The sequence below is a fragment of the Triticum urartu genome, chromosome 3 (assembly GCF_003073215.2).
Source record: "Triticum urartu cultivar G1812 chromosome 3, Tu2.1, whole genome shotgun sequence".
In the NCBI taxonomy this organism is placed as follows: domain Eukaryota; kingdom Viridiplantae; phylum Streptophyta; class Magnoliopsida; order Poales; family Poaceae; genus Triticum; species Triticum urartu.
This window is the reverse complement of record NC_053024.1, coordinates 609,739,004-609,759,931: the sequence shown is the minus strand read 5'-3', so window position 1 is coordinate 609,759,931 and position 20,928 is coordinate 609,739,004. Positions and strand designations below refer to the sequence as shown.

General features: G+C 45.9%; 1 protein-coding gene across 4 annotated transcripts; it reads left to right on the top strand.

Annotated features, from left to right (window-relative positions):
* Positions 1–697: 697 nt before the first annotated feature.
* On the top strand, positions 698–2,907 carry LOC125548835. 4 transcript variants are annotated; one of them, XR_007301184.1, is made up of 2 exons: positions 698–843; positions 1,022–1,838. XR_007301184.1 is itself a non-coding variant. In XM_048712368.1 (2 exons), exon 2 carries the CDS (start codon positions 2,127–2,129, stop codon positions 2,886–2,888), a length of 762 nt encoding a protein of 253 aa, XP_048568325.1. In that variant the 5' UTR covers positions 698–843; positions 1,896–2,126; the 3' UTR covers positions 2,889–2,907. The 4 variants fall into 4 exon arrangements, 1 of the variants encoding a protein (XP_048568325.1); XR_007301183.1 differs by having other exon boundaries at positions 1,018–1,838; XR_007301182.1 differs by having other exon boundaries at positions 922–1,838.
* The last annotated feature ends 18,021 nt before the right edge of the window (positions 2,908–20,928 follow it).

Below are 20,928 nucleotides of genomic sequence, written 5' to 3'. Positions count from 1 at the left end.
AACGCGCGCGATCTCGCCGTGGAAGCGGTCGGCGTCGGGCTGTGGGGGGACGGGGACACCTCCGACGCTGAGCCTCCACCACCCCGGCACGCGCATATCAGGCGGCACCGGGTAGTTGGCGTCGTGGAGGAGGTAAGGCTCCCACTCGTGCAGGTGGCGGCAGCCGAAGCCGTTAGCCGCCGCTCCATCGCCGAGGAATCGCTCTCCCATCGGCGGTTGTAGACGGAGAAAGAAGAGATAGAGAGAGATGAGATGTGTGTCAGCGGCAAGAGAGAGACTGCGGGCGAAGGAGAGTGCGGCCACTGGCGAGGGAGGAGGCGGCTTTTATAGCGGCCGGGGGGGCAGACGTGTGTACGCGTGGCGGGAGGGGAGGGGCGTGTCGCCGCGCCATGACTGCGCCGCCCGTGAGGAAACAATGGAAGGCTGGCCGGCGGCAGCCTTGGCATTGATTCCTCACGGAAAAACGAGAAGATGAGGAAGACGAGACGCGGCTGGCCGCTGACTCGGCGGTTCCACCAGGCTTTCGCGTCAAAAACGTTTTCTCCTACGCCCCCGGGCACCCTAGCGCGTCGGGTTCAGTCTGAATCTACCAGCGTCAATTTTGTGTCTAACCGGTGAAAATTGGACTCCTGAAAACACGACTGAGTTTTTTTAGCGCCGGCTATAAAAAAGGACCTTATGGGCTGTTGGGGGGCGAGTCGAGATGCTCTAACCCTAGCAGCCATCGGTCTTTCTCGGTTCGCTCGATTGCACAGGACATGGGATTGGATCGAGCGACCGCGTGACGGCGGCGGCTCCTGTAGACCGTAGTCGCCTCTGCTGTGGCCGCCTGCCGCCAGCACGGTAACTTCTTCTTTCTCAAACCCCTGCTCTCCTTCGGTCCTCCCATGCTATTGCCTCATGCCTGTCCTCCTCCTCTAGGGTTAGGGTGCTGGCTTTGCTGCTGCTTCGCTCTGTACAGTATACTGTTGTTGCTTGCTCCTGCTCACCTGCTGCTGTTGCTCTTGTTCCGGCTAGGCAGTGACATATACATACATGGCATCTGTGGGCACTTACCACAAGGACCAAAAAAGAGGCATGGATGCAACAAATGGGGCAGTATTAATACTGGAAATCATGTCACACAATCAGTTATTTTTTGGACTTATTACATGATATTCTATTAATTATTTATATATACCCGTCATATCGACGTATTGCTGTTTCTATAAATTGCCGTGTCCCCATCCCCGTATCGCCGCTGGCACATCGAGGGCCTTGTGGATCTCCTACGAATGCTTTGCTTCCTTCTAGCTGGCCTTGGAGCCCTCGCTTCTTTAATTTCCAGCAAGAAATTGAGCAAGCCTGGAAGGTGGTTAGCACTAGTACATGGCTACTTTGCTTCAGTATTAAATTTTCTAGTATAGATTTGATCCATCCATCAGTGATTTAGTTGAGGGTACAAGTTATAACGTTAGAGAAGCCTGCTGCATATCAAATTAAGGCGTAGAGCCTTTTATAATCTCATGTATGTTTTATTCTACAAATCCAAGTACTAGATCACGTGATGTTGCCAAGAAACTAGTGTCAGTATTATTTTTCCAACCTGTATATAGTACCTTTGCATTTGTTCTTAGGGACTGCAGGTTGTTTTGAATTTTGCCCATGCCCTATACCTGCGACCACCTACTCAAAATAACAGGGAAAGTATATACAGAGGCTAAATAGCCTAGAAATTTCACCAAGTATTTTTCCTTCTGTTGGAGCAATAGTACTTGTGTATGATTTGTGGTATAGTTGTGCAAAAATAATGAAACCTGCTACCGCTAGTCAGTAGCCTTGGGTCATTGTTCTGTGAAGCAGCCAGTATAATAATTTACTGTTCTTTCTCTTAAGGCGTGTAATTTGTATTTCAGATAATCGTGTGGTCTCTTAGGCGATTATTAGAAGAAGGGACTGGCAAAATTGATCCATAGAGAAGTCTGTCTTTGAACAATGAACCGAAAATTCCTGTACATGACGGCCATGAATGTCAAAAGGAGTTCATACACTCTGCACCGCATCAAGGCGTCACAATTGTTTACCCCAAGGGTGCACCTGACTCCGCGGCTGCGGCGGTGGAGGACCATTCTGTGCCGCCGCCAACAATGGCTTTCCATCCTCCTCGGTCCGAGCATAGACGGGAGATAATGGAGTTCATGCTCTTCGGCAGCAGCAGGAACAAGATCGTCTGCACAGACGAGAGAGGTCGAGCCGTCTTATATGATGACGGCCTGCAAGCTGTCCGCATGTTGCCAAGCCTCAAAAAGGCCAAGTGGAAATCAGTGCCCCTCGCCGTTGGTGACAACCTGTTGGTCATGGAGGCGATCCCTAAGAACGATCAAAAGATGGAACATCAATCTTTCGAGGCGCTTATGTATGGCGAAAGGCCTAAAATGTTCAAGGGGGTGGACTTTTTCTGGCACTCCATCCCCCCGCCGCCTTATGTCTATGCCCCTGGCTATGGTGTCGACCGTTCTGGTGTGATCACCGCGTGCACTATGGTCAATAGCTCAAGCATCTTGATATCCACAGGGAGCCTCAGCACCTACTGCTTGGACATGGTGAGCGGTAAGTGGAGCAAGAGTGGTGCCTGGCCGCTGCCGTTTAAAGGACTTGCAGAATATGTTCCGGAGTACGATCTCTGGTTTGGTGTCTCGGCAAAGGGGGGTGGCGTCCTCTGCGCATCAGACCTGGGTGCTGCCGTGGCATTCCAAGAGTGGGAGGGATTTGCTATCCCTGAGGGTACCGAGCTAGGATCGCACCTCCTGCACCTAGGTGCCGGCCGTTTCTGTGTCGCCAAGTCGATCATGACAACAAGGCCGGCCCGTGCGTTGCAACGGGAGAGAAAACATAACACACACTCTTAACTCAACAACTATCACCCAAGATCACAATAGGTTCGTCTTCTTTATTTTTGCAAGGATCATATTTGTGTTGCCGCTTATCCTCCTTCTCACCCTCGCCGGCGATGGCCTCGGTGTTCACACAAAATAACAAAAAACGTGTGTTGAATATGATTAATCCTAAGGCGTCTCTCTCTCCCCCTCCCTCCCTCCCTCCCTCTCTCGCTCGCTCGCTCGCTTTCTCTCATTCTCGCGATGAGAAATCTGTTGTTATCGATGTTTTCAGAGGTATGCATGTGTAGTTATCGATGTTTTCAGAGGTATACATTTTTCAGAGGTATGCATGTGTAGTTATCGATGTTTTATTTTCCTTATATGGTTATAGTGGGGTGTTTATTTGCAATCTGGATCGCCGTCGGTATGGAAAAAATGGATCTTGCACTATAAATTATAAGTTTGCTTCCAAAAAAAATTTTAAAAATATTTAACAGGTAAAATTAACATCATATTTAGATTGCACACATTTTTCTAATAAAATTTCATATATAATATTTTAAAATCGAAGTTACGGTTTAAAAGATATAGATAATTTAAAAAATCATTTGGTTTGACTCAAATATATTCCAAAAAATTATTTTAAAATACTTAACAGGTAAAAATAATCTCATATTCATATTCTACATATTTTTCTAATCAAATTTCATATATAACATGTTCAAATCGTAGTTACGGTTTAAAAGATATAGATGATTTTAAAAAGCATTTGTTTGACTTAAATATGATCCACCGATGAATTACCTAAAACATCAGGGGGTATTCGAAAAATGTAAAATAACAGTTCAGGTGTGACTTAATTCCGGATGGCGGGTTGATTTCAAGAAAAGACAGGGACTTTTGTATAAAATACAAAAATAACGATTCGTTTTAACTTAAAACAGAACTGCGGGTTGAATTCTCTGAAATAGAGGGACGTTTCTGAAAAATGCCATGACGAACGAAAGAAACCCAATTTGCTTTATTATTAGGTAAAGATTAAACTTTATTTAAGAGACGTGCTGCCACATGTGTTGTTTCCATGACACTACTGCCATTGTTGACAAGTTAGTGATGTTTACTGTCTCATATAAAAATCTTTGAGTAAAAATTAGTCGAAACTCTTGATTTTGTGAATATGTTTTTGTAATATAGCAAACATGCATGGGCGTTGCAACGAGAGAGGAGAAAAAATATCTTGCAATTTAGCAATTCTAGCATCAGGTGAAACCTTTATCTAGGAAATACATCCGTCCGTTGCAACGGGAGAAACGAATTCTCGCTGACATTTGATTATCTTTTGCTTTCAGGAAAACATGAATTTTTCTCTACTTAAAGAAAAGAAACTTTTTCAAAATTTGAAGTTTTTTATTAAGTTGTATTTTCTAAACTTAAATTTTTGAACACATGAGTTTTTTAAATAATTTAATGAAACTTCTCTTTTCATCACAATTGTTAGTTGGGTCAGTTGGACGTGACCGGCAGGTCATGAGACTGAACCCTCCCATCGTTTAATTTTTTTTGCTAGCTCTCCAGGCCTAGGCCAAAGTGCGCCACCAGGTTCCATCACATTTGTGAGTTGGGTCAGTTGGAAAGACCGTGGGTGACTGGTTGGCAGGTCATAGGATCGAACCCTCCCATCGGCAATTTTTTTTTGCTAGCTCTTCGGGCCTAGCCCACAGTGGGCCGACAGTCTGTGTGTGACCGGTTGGCAAGTCATGGGATCAAACCCTCCCATCGGCAATTTTAATTTTTTTGGCCAGCTCTCCGGGCATAGGCCACAGTGCGCCACCAGGTGGGCTTTCTCCGTTGGGCCAAAACGGATGGCAAGTAACGACACCAAATAACATACGTGAAATTAATTAAAGCGGGACCAGACAAAGCAGGACGAAACCAAGAATATCACCTCCCTTTAATAGTAGGTATAGATATAGATATAGATAAATAATATGGTTCTAGTACAGGAATGACCGGATATGCACATCTCCTTTGAAAGCAATATTTTTTACGTCATGTTCCTTGGTGCTCCGATTCACTAGAAAAAGATACAAGAGAGTTACCTCGTTAATTTCCAGAAACATGAGCGAAAACCGTTAAAAGATGCCCACACAATAGAGCATCTCGACTGACCTGGCTACCCACAAAACACACACACTGTCAAGGAGAGGACACTGTCAAGGTTGCTTACAATATCACCTCTACCCAAAGCAAGCAACTCGAGGCCCATTCAAATGAACAACACATGAGAACCCTATCGGCCTATGTGATGCACCAGCATAGCTTGACTTGCCCATCAGATGGCATCATTGTGACCACGTCGGCCTGCATCGCTACAAGCTCCAACTCCACGGTTAGGATGTGTCGAACAGAAGAACATGCCACGACCCAGCTCTTCTTGCCACCATCGTCATTGCCACACGAGTTGCAACGCCACCGGACGACCACAGACAAGCGTTAGTCCCTCTGACCAAATTGGAGCAGTGGGAGATCATGTATACCCTATTTAATCATTAGTCAGCGCACACTTAATTAGAAATTAAGACCAGATAAACTAAATTAGCACCAACGGGTATCTTCAACAAGTATAAATTGCTCAACTAGGTATTTTATTTCTTACTCGGGCCTTGTTTGGCACAAGGGTTTTTCCAGCCCTCAAGAGGTTGGGGGTTGTATGGGATTTGGTGATCCCCTTCCCTTCACTCAACCCCCTCAAATTCCCCACACTCTCTCCAATCCCAATCCCCACATTCCCTTGCACATAAAAATATTGTTTGGCAGCTGGGGACTGCCTTTGTACTATTGGATAACCAATATAAAAACATGATCTTTGCAGCTCATCACATCATAGCAACAACGGTTCATCATGTTGGGGAACGTTGCAGAAAACAAAAATTTTCCTACGGTTTCACCAAGATCCATCTATGATTTCATCTAGCAACGAGTGATTGGATTGCATCTACATACCTTTATAGATCACGCGCGGAAGCGTTCAAAGAACGGGGATGAGGAAGTCGTACACAACGTGATCCAAATCATCGGAGATCCTAGCACCGAACGGACGGCACCTCCGCGTTCAACACACGTACGGTCAGTGTAACGTCTCCTTCTTCTTGATCCAGCAAGGGAGAAGGAGAGGTTGAGGAAGATGGCTCCAGCAGCAGCACGACGGCGTGGTGATGGTGGAGCTGCAGTACTCCGTCAGGGCTTCGCCAAGCACTATGGAGGAGGAGGGGTGTTGGAGAGGGAGAGGGAGGCACCAAAGGCAAAGGTGAGAGGTCCTCCCTCCCCCCCACTATATATAGGGGGCCTAAGGGGGGGGCGCCGCCCCTGGGAGATGCAATCCCCGGGGGGGGGCGGCGGCCGGGGGGGGGGGGCTTGCCCCCCAAGAAAGGGGGCGCCCCCCTTTAGGGTTTCCCCCAACCCTAGGCGCATGGGCCCTTAGGGGAGTGGCGCCCCAGCCCACTTTGGGCTGGGTCCCTTCCCACTTCAGCCCATGGGGCCCTCCGGGATAGGTGGCCCCACCCGGTAGACCCCCGGGACCCTTTTGGTGGTCCCGGTACAATACCGGTGACCCCGAAACTTGTCCCGATGGCCGAAATAGCACTTCCTATATATAATTCTTTACCTCCGGACCATTCCGAAACTCCTCGTGACGTCCGGGATCTCATCCGGGACTCCGAACAACATTCGGGTTACTGCATATACATATCCCTACAACCCTAGCGTCACCGAACCTTAAGTGTGTAGACCCTACGGGTTCGGGAGACACGTAGACATGACCGAGACGGTTCTCCGGCCAATAACCAACAGCGGGATCTGGATACCCATGTTGGCTCCCACATGCTCCACGATGATCTCATTGGATGAACCACGATGCTAAGGATTCAAGCAACCCCGTATACAATTCCCTTTGTCAATCGGTATGTTACTTGCCCGAGATTCGATCGTCGGTATCCCAATACCTCGTTCAATCTCGTTACCGGCAAGTCACTTTACTCGTACCGTAATGCATGATCCCGTGACCAGACACTTGGTCACTTTGAGCTCATAATGATGATGCATTACCGAGTGGGCCCAGTGATACCTCTCCGTCATACGGAGTGACAAATCCCAGTCTTGATCCGTGTCAACCCAACAGACACTTTCGGAGATACCCGTAGTCTACCTTTATAGTCACCCAGTTACGTTGTGACGTTTGGTATACCCAAAGCACTCCTACGGTATCCGGGAGTTACACGATCTCATGGTCTAAGGAAAGGATACTTGACATTGGAAAAACTCTAGCAAACAAACTATACGATCTTATGCTATGTTTAGGATTGGGTCTTGTCCATCACATCATTCTCCTAATGATGTGATCTCGTTATCAATGACATCCAATGTCCATAGTCAGGAAACCATGACTATCTGTTGATCAACGAGCTAGTCAACTAGAGGCTTACTAGGGACATGTTGGTGTCTGTTATTCACACATGTATTACGATTTCCGGATAACACAATTATAGCATGAATAAAGACAATTATCATGAACAAGGAAATATAATAATAATGCTTTTATTATTGCCTCTAGGGCATATTTCCAACACATCACAACCACGACATAAATTTGCCACAAAGATAATTGGATAATCAAAATAGAAATGTGATCTCTGTGGATCATCACAGCAACAACTTAATTTTTGCATGACTTGGAATCAATGTCTCATCATAGCAACAACAGTTCATCACAACCATGACATAATTTTGCAAAAATGATAATGCAACAGAGTACTTGACTACTTGTGCAATAGCTCAGGAACAGTTATGTTTCTGCAGACCAAGCAATAAGGCTGGTAATTATTACAGACCAAGAAAGGATGAAAATGATGTTGTAATGGAGATGAACTGTTCTTTGGATGTCATGATCATCCAGTTTGAGTGGCCAAAAGTGTCCACTTTGTTTAGTCTTGCTTCCTCGGGTGCCTCAGAACCTGATGAAACAAAAAAGAGTTCAACATGCTTGTTTATACTTGAAACAACAATCAGGAAAGCATGTGCATGCAATCTACCAACTACCAAATAATAGCATGACAATATACTTTGTTTTAGATTTGGTAGTACTGGGAAAATAGTGTCAGGTTAAGCATTAAACTTGACCTAATGAAAACGAAAATGAAAGAATTTTGTGATCAGAATTTTCTTTAGCTCACCAAATAGCTGAGTATGTGAAGAGTTCCCAGTCAAGTCCAAAACAGAAGATGTGACTCTGAATACACAATAGAGATTTGGTTTAAATACTAAGTTGATACTATATACTATAATTTGATAGATACTAAGTACGTCTCGACAAATAACGGAAGAGAATGGCCTTGTGTGTGTGCGCGCGGGGTATAAAACCGGGACTGTCAGAATACAAAATACAATTTTGGTTTAAATAGCTAGAACTAGACACTATCTACAGATTTAGAGTGATAGTATTTAACATTCTTATTATTCTATCGACAATGATGATTCTCTGTAGCTTTGTTGCGTACCTTCACATGCATGAATAATGATGTCCATTGATGGGAATTTTTTACACCATGAATTCATAATTACCCAAAGTCTCGATCTGATGGCTAGAAACGCTAAATAGACTGAGATGGTTGGATTAGTGACACTCCAAAAATAATAAGAAAAGGAGCAGAATGGTACTGATGAGTTGTCTCCATTGTGGCACAAAAACATCGTTACTAAGCTCTTGTTTACACAAAGATCACATAGCCACATCTTTAGTAAACTCTTGGGAACTTGATGTAGCCCGCCACTAAACAGTTTAACGAAATAGCTAGAGTAAATAGTTAACACCCGTTTAGCATGTAATCTCTAAGCACAGCCTACCCCGATAATTATTCAAGTTGGCTAAAACACACTTAGCTATGACTTAATCAAATACTTTAAACTCGCATCATGTACATCTAAAGTAAAATTATATAACAATAAACCAGCTTCGACGATAGTAGCTAGACTTGTATTAACTGAAAATCATATTGAACAATCACAAGCACACAGGCTGTCTCCCATACAGAGGTCAACATAAACTTGCCATTGCTTTGCTCAGTTTGAAACAAGGTAAGAACAAAGTTTGATAATTTCCCTCCAGAGTTGAGATTAACTAATCCCGTACTGTACCTGAATTTGGTCTTGTTACAGAAAGACTTCAATTCATCTTTCGGTGACAAGACAATATTTTACTTGGTTGGATTTCCATAACAGGCTAATGTTCATCAGGGAAATCCATGTAGAAGTCATGTTATTTCGTTCAGTTTCATTAGACGTTTTTAAATATGAGAAAGCACATGGTTTAGTCGACACTGTCGTAGATCTTCAGGGTACAAAAATGGCAACAGTGAATGCATCCATGAATGATCAGGATTGAAAATGACACTGCAATAGATCTGCGATGAAATTTCTGTGAAACAAGTAAGAGATGGCACAAAACAATGGCAACAGTGAGAGCATTCATGGATAAAATAAGAAGTGTGCTTTCTGGTTTAGCTGTAACACCGAATAAGTGGCCATCAATTTGCTTATGCTTGACTGCTTGTACAGCGCTCCACTACTTTCATTCAAGACCTTCAGGGTATCTTGAGCTATATTGACATTTAGTCCCTCCCTTTCTAAGTATAAGCACTTTTAGAAATTTCCATATAGACTATACGTACGGATGTATAGACATATTTTAGAGTGTAGATTCACTCATTTTGCTCCATATGTAGTCCCTATTAGATTATCTATAAAAGGTCTTATACGTTATTTAGGAACGGAGGGAGTAGATAACTATAGAGAGTTCACTGACCAGTTAAGCAACTGCAAGTCTCCATTCCACAGCAAGGACATGAGCAGCTTTTTGTGCAAGTATTGACTATGAATATAATCTTATACTGTTAAATTTTATAATTTGAAATAAGCTGGACAGACAATATTCAGAATTTATAAGAATATGGTGGACTGGTACTGGGACTCGGAGTCTCGGACTGGGAAAAGAGAATTATTAGAATATATACTCAGCATGCATGTCTTACCATGAAGAATGGGCTGACATCTTGGGCAACCACTCTGCAGTTCCATAGGAAAGGCACGTGTAGAAATTAGATGATCATACGGAATAGCTCTCCTGCAATTGAATTTTTAGCACACCAGATCAATAAGAAAACTTAGTTTGGATCTAAGATCACAATATATTTCTCACGATGATTTTGACAACAAATTGGTAGATGAATTATTGGACAAAGCAAGTTAATACAAAGTTCCCTTCCATCCATTAGATTCAGACATGAATGCTTTAAGGTTTGAAGGGGTCGTCTTACAGATGGTGTCCCATCCAGCAGCGCATGAACAAGGTAGGGCTGTAAGGGAATGGATGACCATTGTAGCTCGCACGGCTCGCACGCGCCGTCACTTGCGGCCATCGAGCGGGGTCGCCATTGCTGGGAGGTGGTAGGCATCGGCGAGGAGGATACGACCTGGAAGGCCTGCTGGTGATTATATACGCGAGCCTCGAAAGGAAGAAGGTGAATCACAATAGTAACTAACCTGCAATTATCATCACACATCGATTGCCAGTAATGACTTGCAGCAACTGCGATTTACGTTGCCAATAACTGACGAGTCGACAACGATGATGACGGCGTTGCCGCCCTCTTTGAGAGCGCTACCCTGTCGCTGGCGTGGTCAGACCGCAGGCCTACATCACATCAACCCAATTGGCCCAAAATCACAGGAGATGTCCAATTTAGTTACCGGAGCAGCAGCCCATTCCTGTTGAGCAGGTTAGTGGTCAGATTACAAAGGCCATGCGGGATAAGAACGAGATCTAACGGCCAGAACACCAGATCCTACGGCTGGGAATCCTAATGGCCTGAGAGGGCTCTGTTAGTGCATAGTTTTAATGTTTCTAAATATGGTGGACTGGTACTGGGACTCGGAGTCTCGGACTGGGAAAAGAGAATTATTAGAATATATACTCAGCATGCATGTCTTACCATGAAGAATGGGCTGACATCTTGGGCAACCACTCTGCAGTTCCATAGGAAAGGCACATGTAGAAATCAGATGATCATACGGAATAGCTCTCCTGCAATGGAATTTTTAGCACACCGGGTCAATAAGAAAACTTAGTTTGGATCTAAGATCACAATATATTTCTCACGATGATTTTGACAACAAATTGGTAGATGAATTATTGGACAGAGCAAGTTAATACAAAGTTCCCTTCCATCCATTAGATTCAGACATAAATGATTTAAGGTTTGAAGGGGTCGTCTTACAGATGGTGTCCCATCCAGCAGCGCATGAACAAGGTAGGGCTGTAAGGGAATGGATGACCATTGTAGCTCGCATGGCTCGCACGCGCCGTCACTTGCGGCCATCGAGCGGGGTCGCCGTTGCTGGGAGGTGGTAGGCATCGGCGAGGAGGATACGACCTCGAAGGCCTACTGGTGATTATATACGCGAGCCTCGAAAGGAAGAAGGTGAATCACAATAGTAATTGACCTGCAATTCTCATCGCACATCAATTGCCAGTAATGACCTGCAGCAACTGCGATTTACGTTGCCAATAACTGACGAGTCGACAACGATGATGACGGCGTTGCCGCCCTCTCTGACAGCGCTACCCTGTCGCTGGCGTGGTCAGACCGCAGGCCTACATCACATCAACCCAATTGGCCCAAAATCACACAAGATGTCCGATTTAGTTACCGGAGCAGCAGCCCATTCCTGTTGAGCAGGTTAGTGGTCAGCTTACAAAGCCCATGGGGGATAAGAACGAGATCTAACGGCCAGAACACCAGATCCTACAGCTGGGAATCCTAATGGCCTGAGAGGGCTCTGTTAGTGCACAGTTTTAATGTTTCTAAATATGGTGGACTGGTACTGGGACTCGGAGTCTCGGACTGGGAAAAGAGAATTATTAGAATATATACTCAGCATGCATGTCTTACCATGAAGAATGGGCTGACATCTTGGGCAACCACTCTGCAGTTCCATAGGAAAGGCACGTGTAGAAATTAGATGATCATACAGAATAGCTCTCCTGCAATGGAATTTTTAGCACACCAGATCAATAGGAAAACTTAGTTTGGATCTAAGATCACAATATATTTCTCGCGATGATTTTGACAACAAATTGGTAGATGAATTATTGGACAGAGCAAGTTAGTACAAAGTTCCCTTCCATCCATTAGATTCAGACATGAATGATTTAAGGTTTGAAGGGGTCGTCTTACAGATGGTGTCCCATCCAGCAGCGCATGAACAAGGTAGGGCTGTAAGGGAATGGATGACCATTGTAGCTCGCACGGCTCGCATGCGCCGTCACTTGCGGCCATCGAGCGGGGTCGCCGTTGCTGGGAGGTGGTAGGCATCGGCGAGGAGGATACGACCTGGAAGGCCTGTTGGTGATTATATACGCGAGCCTGGAAAGGAAGAAGCTGAATCACAATAGTAACAGACCTGCAATTATCATCGCACATCGATTGCCAGTAATGACCTGCAGCAACTGCGATTTACGTTGCCAATAACTGACGAGTCGACAACGATGATGACGGCGTTGCCGCCCTCTCTGAGAGCGCTACCCTGTCGCTGGCGTGGTCAGACTGCAGGCCAACATCACATCAACCCAATTGGCCCAAAATCACAGGAGATGTCTGATTTAGTTACCGGAGCAGCAGCCCATTCCTGTTGAGCAGGTTAGTGGTCAGCTTACAAAGCCCATGCGGGATAAGAACGAGATCTAATGGCCAGAACACCAGATCCTACGGCTGGGAATCCTAATGGCCTGAGAGGGCTCTGTTAGTGCACAGTTTTAATGTTTCTAAATATGGTGGACTGGTACTGGGACTCGGAGTCTCGGACTGGGAAAAGAGAATTATTAGAATATATACTCAGCACGCATGTCTTACCATGAAGAATGGGCTGACATCTTGGGCAACCACTCTACAGTTCCATAGGAAAGGCACGTGTAGAAATTAGATGATCATACGGAATAGCTCTCCTGCAATGGAATTTTTAGCACACCAGATCAATAAGAAAACTTAGTTTGGATCTAAGATCACAATATATTTCTCGTGATGATTTTGACAACAAATTGGTAGATGAATTATTGGATAGAGCAAGTTAATACAAAGTTCCCTTCCATCCATTAGATTCAGACATGAATGATTTAAGGTTTGAAGGGGTCGTCTTACAGATGGTGTCCCATCCAGCAGCGCATGAACAAGGTAGGGCTGTAAGGGAATGGATGACCATTGTAGCTCGCACGGCTCGCACACGCCGTCACTTGCGGCCATCGAGTGGGGTCGCCGTTGCTGGGAGGTGGTAGGCATCGGCGAGGAGGATACGACCTGGAAGGCCTGTTGGTGATTATATACGCGAGCCTGGAAAGGAAGAAGCTGAATCACAATAGTAACAGACCTGCAATTATCATCGCACATCGATTGCCAGTAATGACCTGCAGCAACTGCGATTTACGTTGCCAATAACTGACGAGTCGACAACAATGATGACGGTGTTGCCGCCCTCTCTGAGAGCGCTACCCTGTCGCTGGCGTGGTCAGACTGCAGGCCAACATCACATCAACCCAATTGGCCCAAAATCACAGGAGATGTCTGATTTAGTTAGCGGAGCAGCAGCCCATTCCTGTTGAGCAGGTTAGTGGTCAGCTTACAAAGCCCATGCGGGATAAGAACGAGATCTAATGGCCAGAACACCAGATCCTACGGCTGGGAATCCTAATGGCCCGAGAGGGCTCTGTTAGTGCACAGTTTTAATGTTTCTAAATATGGTGGACTGGTACTGGGACTCGGAGTCTCGGACTGGGAAAAGAGAATTATTAGAATATATACTCAGCATGCATGTCTTACCATGAAGAATGGGCTGACATCTTGGGCAACCACTCTGCAGTTCCATAGGAAAGGCACGTGTAGAAATTAGATGATCATATAGAATAGCTCTCGTGCAATGGAATTTTTAGCACACCAGATCAATAAGAAAACTTAGTTTGGATCTAAGATCACAATATATTTCTCTTGATGATTTTGACAACAAATTGGTAGATGAATTATTGGATAGAGCAAGTTAATACAAAGTTCCCTTCCATCCATTAGATTCAGACATGAATGATTTAAGGTTTGAAGGGGTCGTCTTACAGATGGTGTCCCATCCAGCAGCGCATGAACAAGGTAGGGCTTTAAGGGAATGGATGACCATTGTAGCTCGCACGGCTCGCACACGCCGTCACTTGCGGCCATCGAGTGGGGTCGCCGTTGCTGGGAGGTGGTAGGCATCGGCGAGGAGGATACGACCTGGAAGGCCTGCTGGTGATTATATACGCGAGCCTGGAAAGGAAGAAGGTGAATCACAATAGTAACTGACCTGCAATTATCATCGCACATAGATTGCCAGTAATGACCTGCAGCAACTGCTATTTATGTTGCCAATAACTGACGAGTCGACAACGATGATGACGGTGTTGCCGCCCTCTCTGAGAGCGCTTGTAACGCCCTCGATGCGGCTATATCTCCCACGTGTCGAAGCACGACTTAGAGGCATAACCGCATTGAAAGCAATATCGCAAGTGAGGTAATCTTCACACAACCCATGTAATACATAAGGGAAAAAGATACATAGTTGGCTTACAATCGCCACTTCACACAATTACATGAATAAAGCATTACATCATCCAAATACAATCAAGGTCCGACTACGGAACCAAAATAAAAGAAGAACCCCAAATGCGACAAAGGTCCCCGATCAACCCCAATTGGGCTGCACTACTGATCAACTAGAACGAAACAACACAAAGGACAAGATCTTCATCGAGCTCCTCCTGAGCTTGGTTGCGTCATCTGCAAGGTCTCATCGGCACCTGCAAGCTGGTTTTGGAAGTATCTGTGAGTCACGGGGACTCAGCAATCTCGCACCCTTGCGATCAAGACTATTTAAGCTTATGGGTAAGGTAAAAGGTATGAGGTGGAGCTGCAGCAAGCGACTAGCATATATGGTGGCTAACGTACGCAAATGAGAGCGAGAAGAGAAGGCAAAGCACGGGCGATAAAAGTATGATCAAGAAGTGATCCTATAGCAACCTACGTCAAGCATAACTCCAACAACCGTGTTCACTTCCCGGACTCCGCCGGAAAGAGACCATCACGGTTACACACGCGGTTGATTCATTTTAATTAAGGTCAACTTCAGGTTTTCTACAACCGGACGTTAACAAATTCCCATCTGCCCATAACCGCGGGCACGGCTTTCGAAAGTTCAAATCCCTGCAGGGGTGTCCCAACTTAGCCCATCACAAGCTCTCACGGTCAACGAAGGAATAGACCTCCACCCGAGACGTTCCGATCAGACTCGGTATCCCGGTACAACAAGACATTTCGACAGGGTAAAACTAAACCAGCAACACCGCCCGAATGTGCCGACAAATCCCGATAGGAGCTGCACATATCTCTTTCTCAGGGCACACTCAGATTGTCCTAGGTACGGGTAAGCCAGCCCAGAGTTGCCCCTGGTGGCCACCGGCAGCTGACAGGTTGGACCAACACTCAGAGGAGCACTGGCCCGGGGGGGTAAAATAATGATGACCCTTGGGCGCGCGACCCCCAAGGGAAAAGAAAAGGCTAGGTGGCAAATGGTAAAACCAATGTTGGGCATTGCTGGAAAAGCTTTACTTAAGGCGAACTGTCAAGGGGTTCCCATAATAGCCCAACCGCGTAAGGAACGCAAAATCCGGGAACATAACACCGATATGACGGAAAACTAGGGCGGCAAGAGTGGAACAAAACAACAGGCATAAGGCCGAGCCTTCCACCCTTTACCAAGTATATAGATGCATTAATTAAATAAGATATATTGTGATATCCCAACAAGTAAACATGTTCCAACAAGGAACGATCTCCATGTTCCAACAAGGAACAAACTTCGATCTTCACCTGCAACTAACAACGCTATAAGAGGGGCTGAGCGAAGCGGTAACATAGCCAAACAACGGTTTGCTAGGACAAGGTGGGTTAGAGGCTTGGTTGAACAATATGGGAGGCATGATAAGCAAGTGGTAGGTATCGCAGCATAGGCATAGCAAAAGAGCGAGCAACTAAGTAAGCAAAGATAGAAGTGATTTCGAGGGTATGATCATCTTGCCTGAGATCCCGCAAGGAAGAAGAACGAGTCCATGAAGAAGACAAACGGACGTAGTCGAACGGTTCCTCACAAACGCGACGTTATCGGAACCAACCCGAAGAAGCAACACCGGAAAAGAGCAAACAACCTAGTAAACAACCACCACATAATCATGGCATGATGCGCAAACAAGTATGATGCATGTCCGGTTTAAAGAGGCATGGCATGGCAAAGAGCACAAACAATCCTACACATTAAGTGGAGCTCAATATGCAACGGGTTGTATATTGACGGAACACCACATCAATTATTTAGTTCTCTCTCGTTTATGTACCCAACAATATTAAATGTTGTTAAGCATGTCAAGAGGTGAAACATAAAGGGATTGTCTATCTAAACAATATAAATGGGGCCGGATATAGCAAACAACAAATCCGGTAAATCCCCATATGCATTAGTAAATTAATGCAAACAACAATTTAAATATTTTTAATTGTTGTTATCATGATGCAGATAACATGAACAAGTTTATGAAATTTTTATTAAAACTTGACAAGAGCATTAATATGAAGCATTTGACATCGTGGTGGAAAGGAAAAGGGTGCCACGACGACGAATCCGAAAATGATGCCACGACAACATATCGGTTCTCCGATAGCCCATGGGGATAACGGTGCAAAAGGAAGTGACGGGAGCGTGTCATGCAAGGATGGTGGGGTGCTCCTGATTACGGGGTTCCCACATGTCGGTGGCAAGGCAAAAGAGGGGCAACGTGCACCGAACAACTCCTACACGGAGCAAACACGAGCATTTCAAACATCGCAAGCATTCGTTCACGGACGTCGTCTCGGGGTTATACCTTCGAAGCGTGCGTTATCGGAGCGGTTCGAGTTTGATGAGGTGTAGGGGAAGTAGACGTTCTCGGGACGTTCGGTAGTGGAAGTAGAGGCACATGATGTCTTGTCGAAAATCACGGCGGCGGTAGTTGTCACACGTTGTAGTCGAACTTGATGGAACCAAAGTCCACGAGGGTAGTCCTGGTACTCGTCGCGTTCCGAAACCGAAGTGGTACTTGACAATATCTGGGACGGTCTTGACGTTTCGGTGCGGTGTAGTGGTACATGTCAACGGTTATCGTGGTACTTCGTTCCGGTCCTGTAGTCGTACTAGGCATCGGTGGACCTTCGAGGGACTTGCGTATCCGAAGGGGTACTTGGCGATCGACGGACGTCGTGGTACTTGTTGGTCCGGGTCTTAACGTATCCGTGTTCTCTCAAAGCAGTTGTACAGTGCAGTGGCCTGGAGCGGCACCGATCCAGTCAACGCAGCGGTTCTCCTCCCGTTCGAAGTACAGGAGGCCGTCCATGGAGGTTGAGGCCGCGATGTCGGCTGACGAACTGCAGGAGGCGACACCTCGACTCCTGCAGCAAAATGACGGCGAGGCGGAGAAGGGCCGGCAGGCAGTAGAGGTCACGGGGAACGCAGGGGCTGCCGGCGAGCTCGCTCAGGGAGCTCCTCGGGCGCATCTGATCGAGGTCGAAGCTGACGCGCCGAGGGGCATCGGGCTTCGCAGGTGGAGCTGAGGTCGTGACGCAGCGACGGTCGTCTGAAGCGGGGACGCGAGGTCCTGCCGGCGGGATCCGGTCGGGAATGGGCAGGGCGGCAGAGGAGCTTGGGCGCCGGACCGCTGTTGTTGGTGACGCCGATAGAGCAGGCAAGGCAGGGAGACGGCACGGTGCTCGCCGGAGGGAGTAGCAAGGCAGCGCCATGGAGGGGCACGCCTGGCCAGGAGGAAGAGATGGGGAGCTAGCGAGGAGGCTGGGCTGAGCGAGGGCGCTCACTGGCGGCGTGAGGGAGGAGAACGAGAGAGAGAGAGAGGGCGGCGCAAGGGGAGGCAAGTGAGGTGTGAGGGGGAGAAGTGGGGATCGAGCAGAGGAGCCTGCGAGCGTTGGTGATGGGGATCGGGCTCCTCCCTGGCCCGATGCGTGCGTTGAGCGTGTGGCGGCGCGCGTAGGGAAACGAGGGAGAGATGAGATCGGGAGAGGGTAGCGAGGGGAGAGGCTGGGCCTAGGGTTAGGTTAGGGAGTGGGCCTTGGAGCCGGCTAGGTTAGATGCAGCTGGGCCCAAATGGCCTGCTGGGCTCCCTTCTCTCCCTCTCTTGATTCTACTCTTAACAAAAACAGAGACAAAAAAATAGGAGAAAGGAAAAGAGAGAAGAGAAGGTTAGAGGAAGAATTTGGGCACGGGGATAATTTTCACGGACTCAGAAAAATGTGCACGGTCCTAGAAAATAGAAAAAGGTCAAGTCGAAAGATTAAATTCAAATTCCTTTGAATTTAATTCAAAAGGTTTGAACTAGGATAGGTTTTTCGAAGTGCCCAAAAATGTTGAGAAATTAGGTGGAGCTCCGGAAAATGATGAAAGGTCAAGTGGCAAAGTTAGAGGCCAAGAGTTGAAATAATAAAAGGCATTGGGATTTTTGCAAGTGTGTTAAGGTAATTCCACATAATTGGAATAATTACTATAGCTCTCTAAATATCGAGAGGATAAGTTGTAAAGAGAATCACCATGTGAAATCCCTTGATTTAAATGGATCAAAGATCCATACCATTTGTTTAGCTGAGTTTTAAAACGGGTTGCATGATGACATGATGCAATGCACATGATGCAAAGATGAAAAGCAGCGGACCAAACAAAACACACGACGAAAACCCGGAAACCCTGGAAGGCAACTGAAGCTCCGGTCTTGGGGCGTTACAACACTCCACCACTACGAGAGGATCTCGCCCTGAGATCTAGAATGGCACCGGAGGGACAACGGAAGAGAAAAGAGGAGAGGTAAAACTAAGTTGCTTCTTTGACAAACGAGTAAGACCAAAGAACCTTGAAAAAGTTAAGCCATCTCGAGAAAAGAAAACAACGGAGATAAATCAAGTTGAAAATACTCTGTAAGCAAAGAGGAACAAGGAAGAACAACTTTGGGCAGCACTCCGGTTGAAAAGAAAATAATTGAATGAGAACTTGATAAGATGAGAGGATACTTGATGACATTACAAAACACTGCCTCCGGAACTATTTCAGACGGCACTCCGGTTTAGAAGAGATGGAAAACTTGATAAAATGAAAGAGCTTGAGCAAAAGGACACAAAACTCCGGTTAAAAAGGATAAGCACGAACAAAACATGGTCCTGACAAAACAAGATGGGTTTAAGAGAGCAGCACCACAAAGCCTCCGGAACAAAAGTGAGAATGGAAAATCAACAACGAAAAGAATAAGCTTGATATGGTCTTATGGAATACATCTCCATGTTATGAGGTGACAGCCTGCCACTCACGGAAAAAGAATTGGATTGGTATGAACTAGGAGACTTTAAACTTATTCATCGGAAGGATAAAAGAAGAACTTGGGTCATATATAAGCACCGTAATAGTAACAATCCTTAGGGAAGGCTTTAGGTGAAATATAACCCAAGATAGCTCCAACGACGAGATTGATGGATTTAAAATACCTCATTCATAACAACATGTGAATCATGAAACATGAACCCAAATTATCAAGAATGACATAATACCACCTCCAATAATATGGTAGAAAGAATTGCACTCCGGATTGCAAGATGAAGAATGCTTGAGCTCATCTGAAAAGAATCTTGATGAACACTCCAAGAAGGTTTTTCGAAGTGCCCAAAAATGTTGAGAAATTAGGTGGAGCTACGGAAAATGATGAAAGGTCAAGTGGCAAAGTTAGAGGCCAAGAGTTGAAATAATAAAAGGCACTGGGATTTTTGCAAGTGTGTTAAGGTAATTCCACATAATTGGAATAATTACTATAGCTATCTAAATATCGAGAGGATAAGTTGTAAAGAGAATCACCATGTGAAATCCCTTGATTTAAATGGATCAAAGATCCATACCATTTGTTTAGCTGAGTTTTAAAACGGGTTGCATGATGACATGATGCAATGCACATGATGCAAAGATGAAAAGCAGCGGACCAAACAAAACACACGACGAAAACCCGGAAACCCTGGAAGGCAACGGAAGCTCCGGTCTTGGGGCGTTACAGCGCTACCCTGTCGCTGGCGTGGTCAGACCGCAGGCTACATCACATCAACCCAATTGGCCCAAAATCACAGGAGATGTCCAATTTAGTTACCGGAGCAGCAGCCCATTCCTGTTGAGCAGGTTAGTGGTCAGCTTACAAAGCCCATGCGGGATAAGAACGAGATCTAACGGCCAAAACACCAGATCCTACGGTTGGGAATCCTAATGGCCTGAGAGGGCTCTGTTAGTGCAATGTTTTAATGTTTCTAAATATGGTGGACTGGTACTGGGACTCGGAGTCTCGGACTGGGAAAAGAGAATTATTAGCATATATACTCAGCATGCATGTCTTACCATGAAGAATGGGCTGACATCTTGAGCAACCACTCTGCAGTTCCATACGAAAGGCACGTGTAGAAATTAGATGATCATGCGGAATAGCTCTCCTGCAATGGAATTTTTAGCACACCAGATCAATAAGAAAACATAGTTTGGATCTAAGATCACAATATATTTCTCGCGATGATTTTGACAACAAATTGGTGGATGAATTATTGGATAGAGCAAGTTCATACAAAGTTCCCTTCCATCCATTAGATTCAGACATGAATGATTTAAGGTTTGAAGGGGTCGTCTTACAGATGGTGTCCCATCCAGCAGCGCATGAACAAGGTAGGGCTGTAAGGGAATGGATGACCATTGTAGCTCGCACGGTTCGCATGCGCCGTCACTTGCGGCCATCGAGCGGGGTCGCCGTTGCTGGGAGGTGGTAGGCATCGGCGAGGAGGATACGACCTGGAAGGCCTGCTGGTGATTATATACGCGAGCCTGGAAAGGAAGAAGG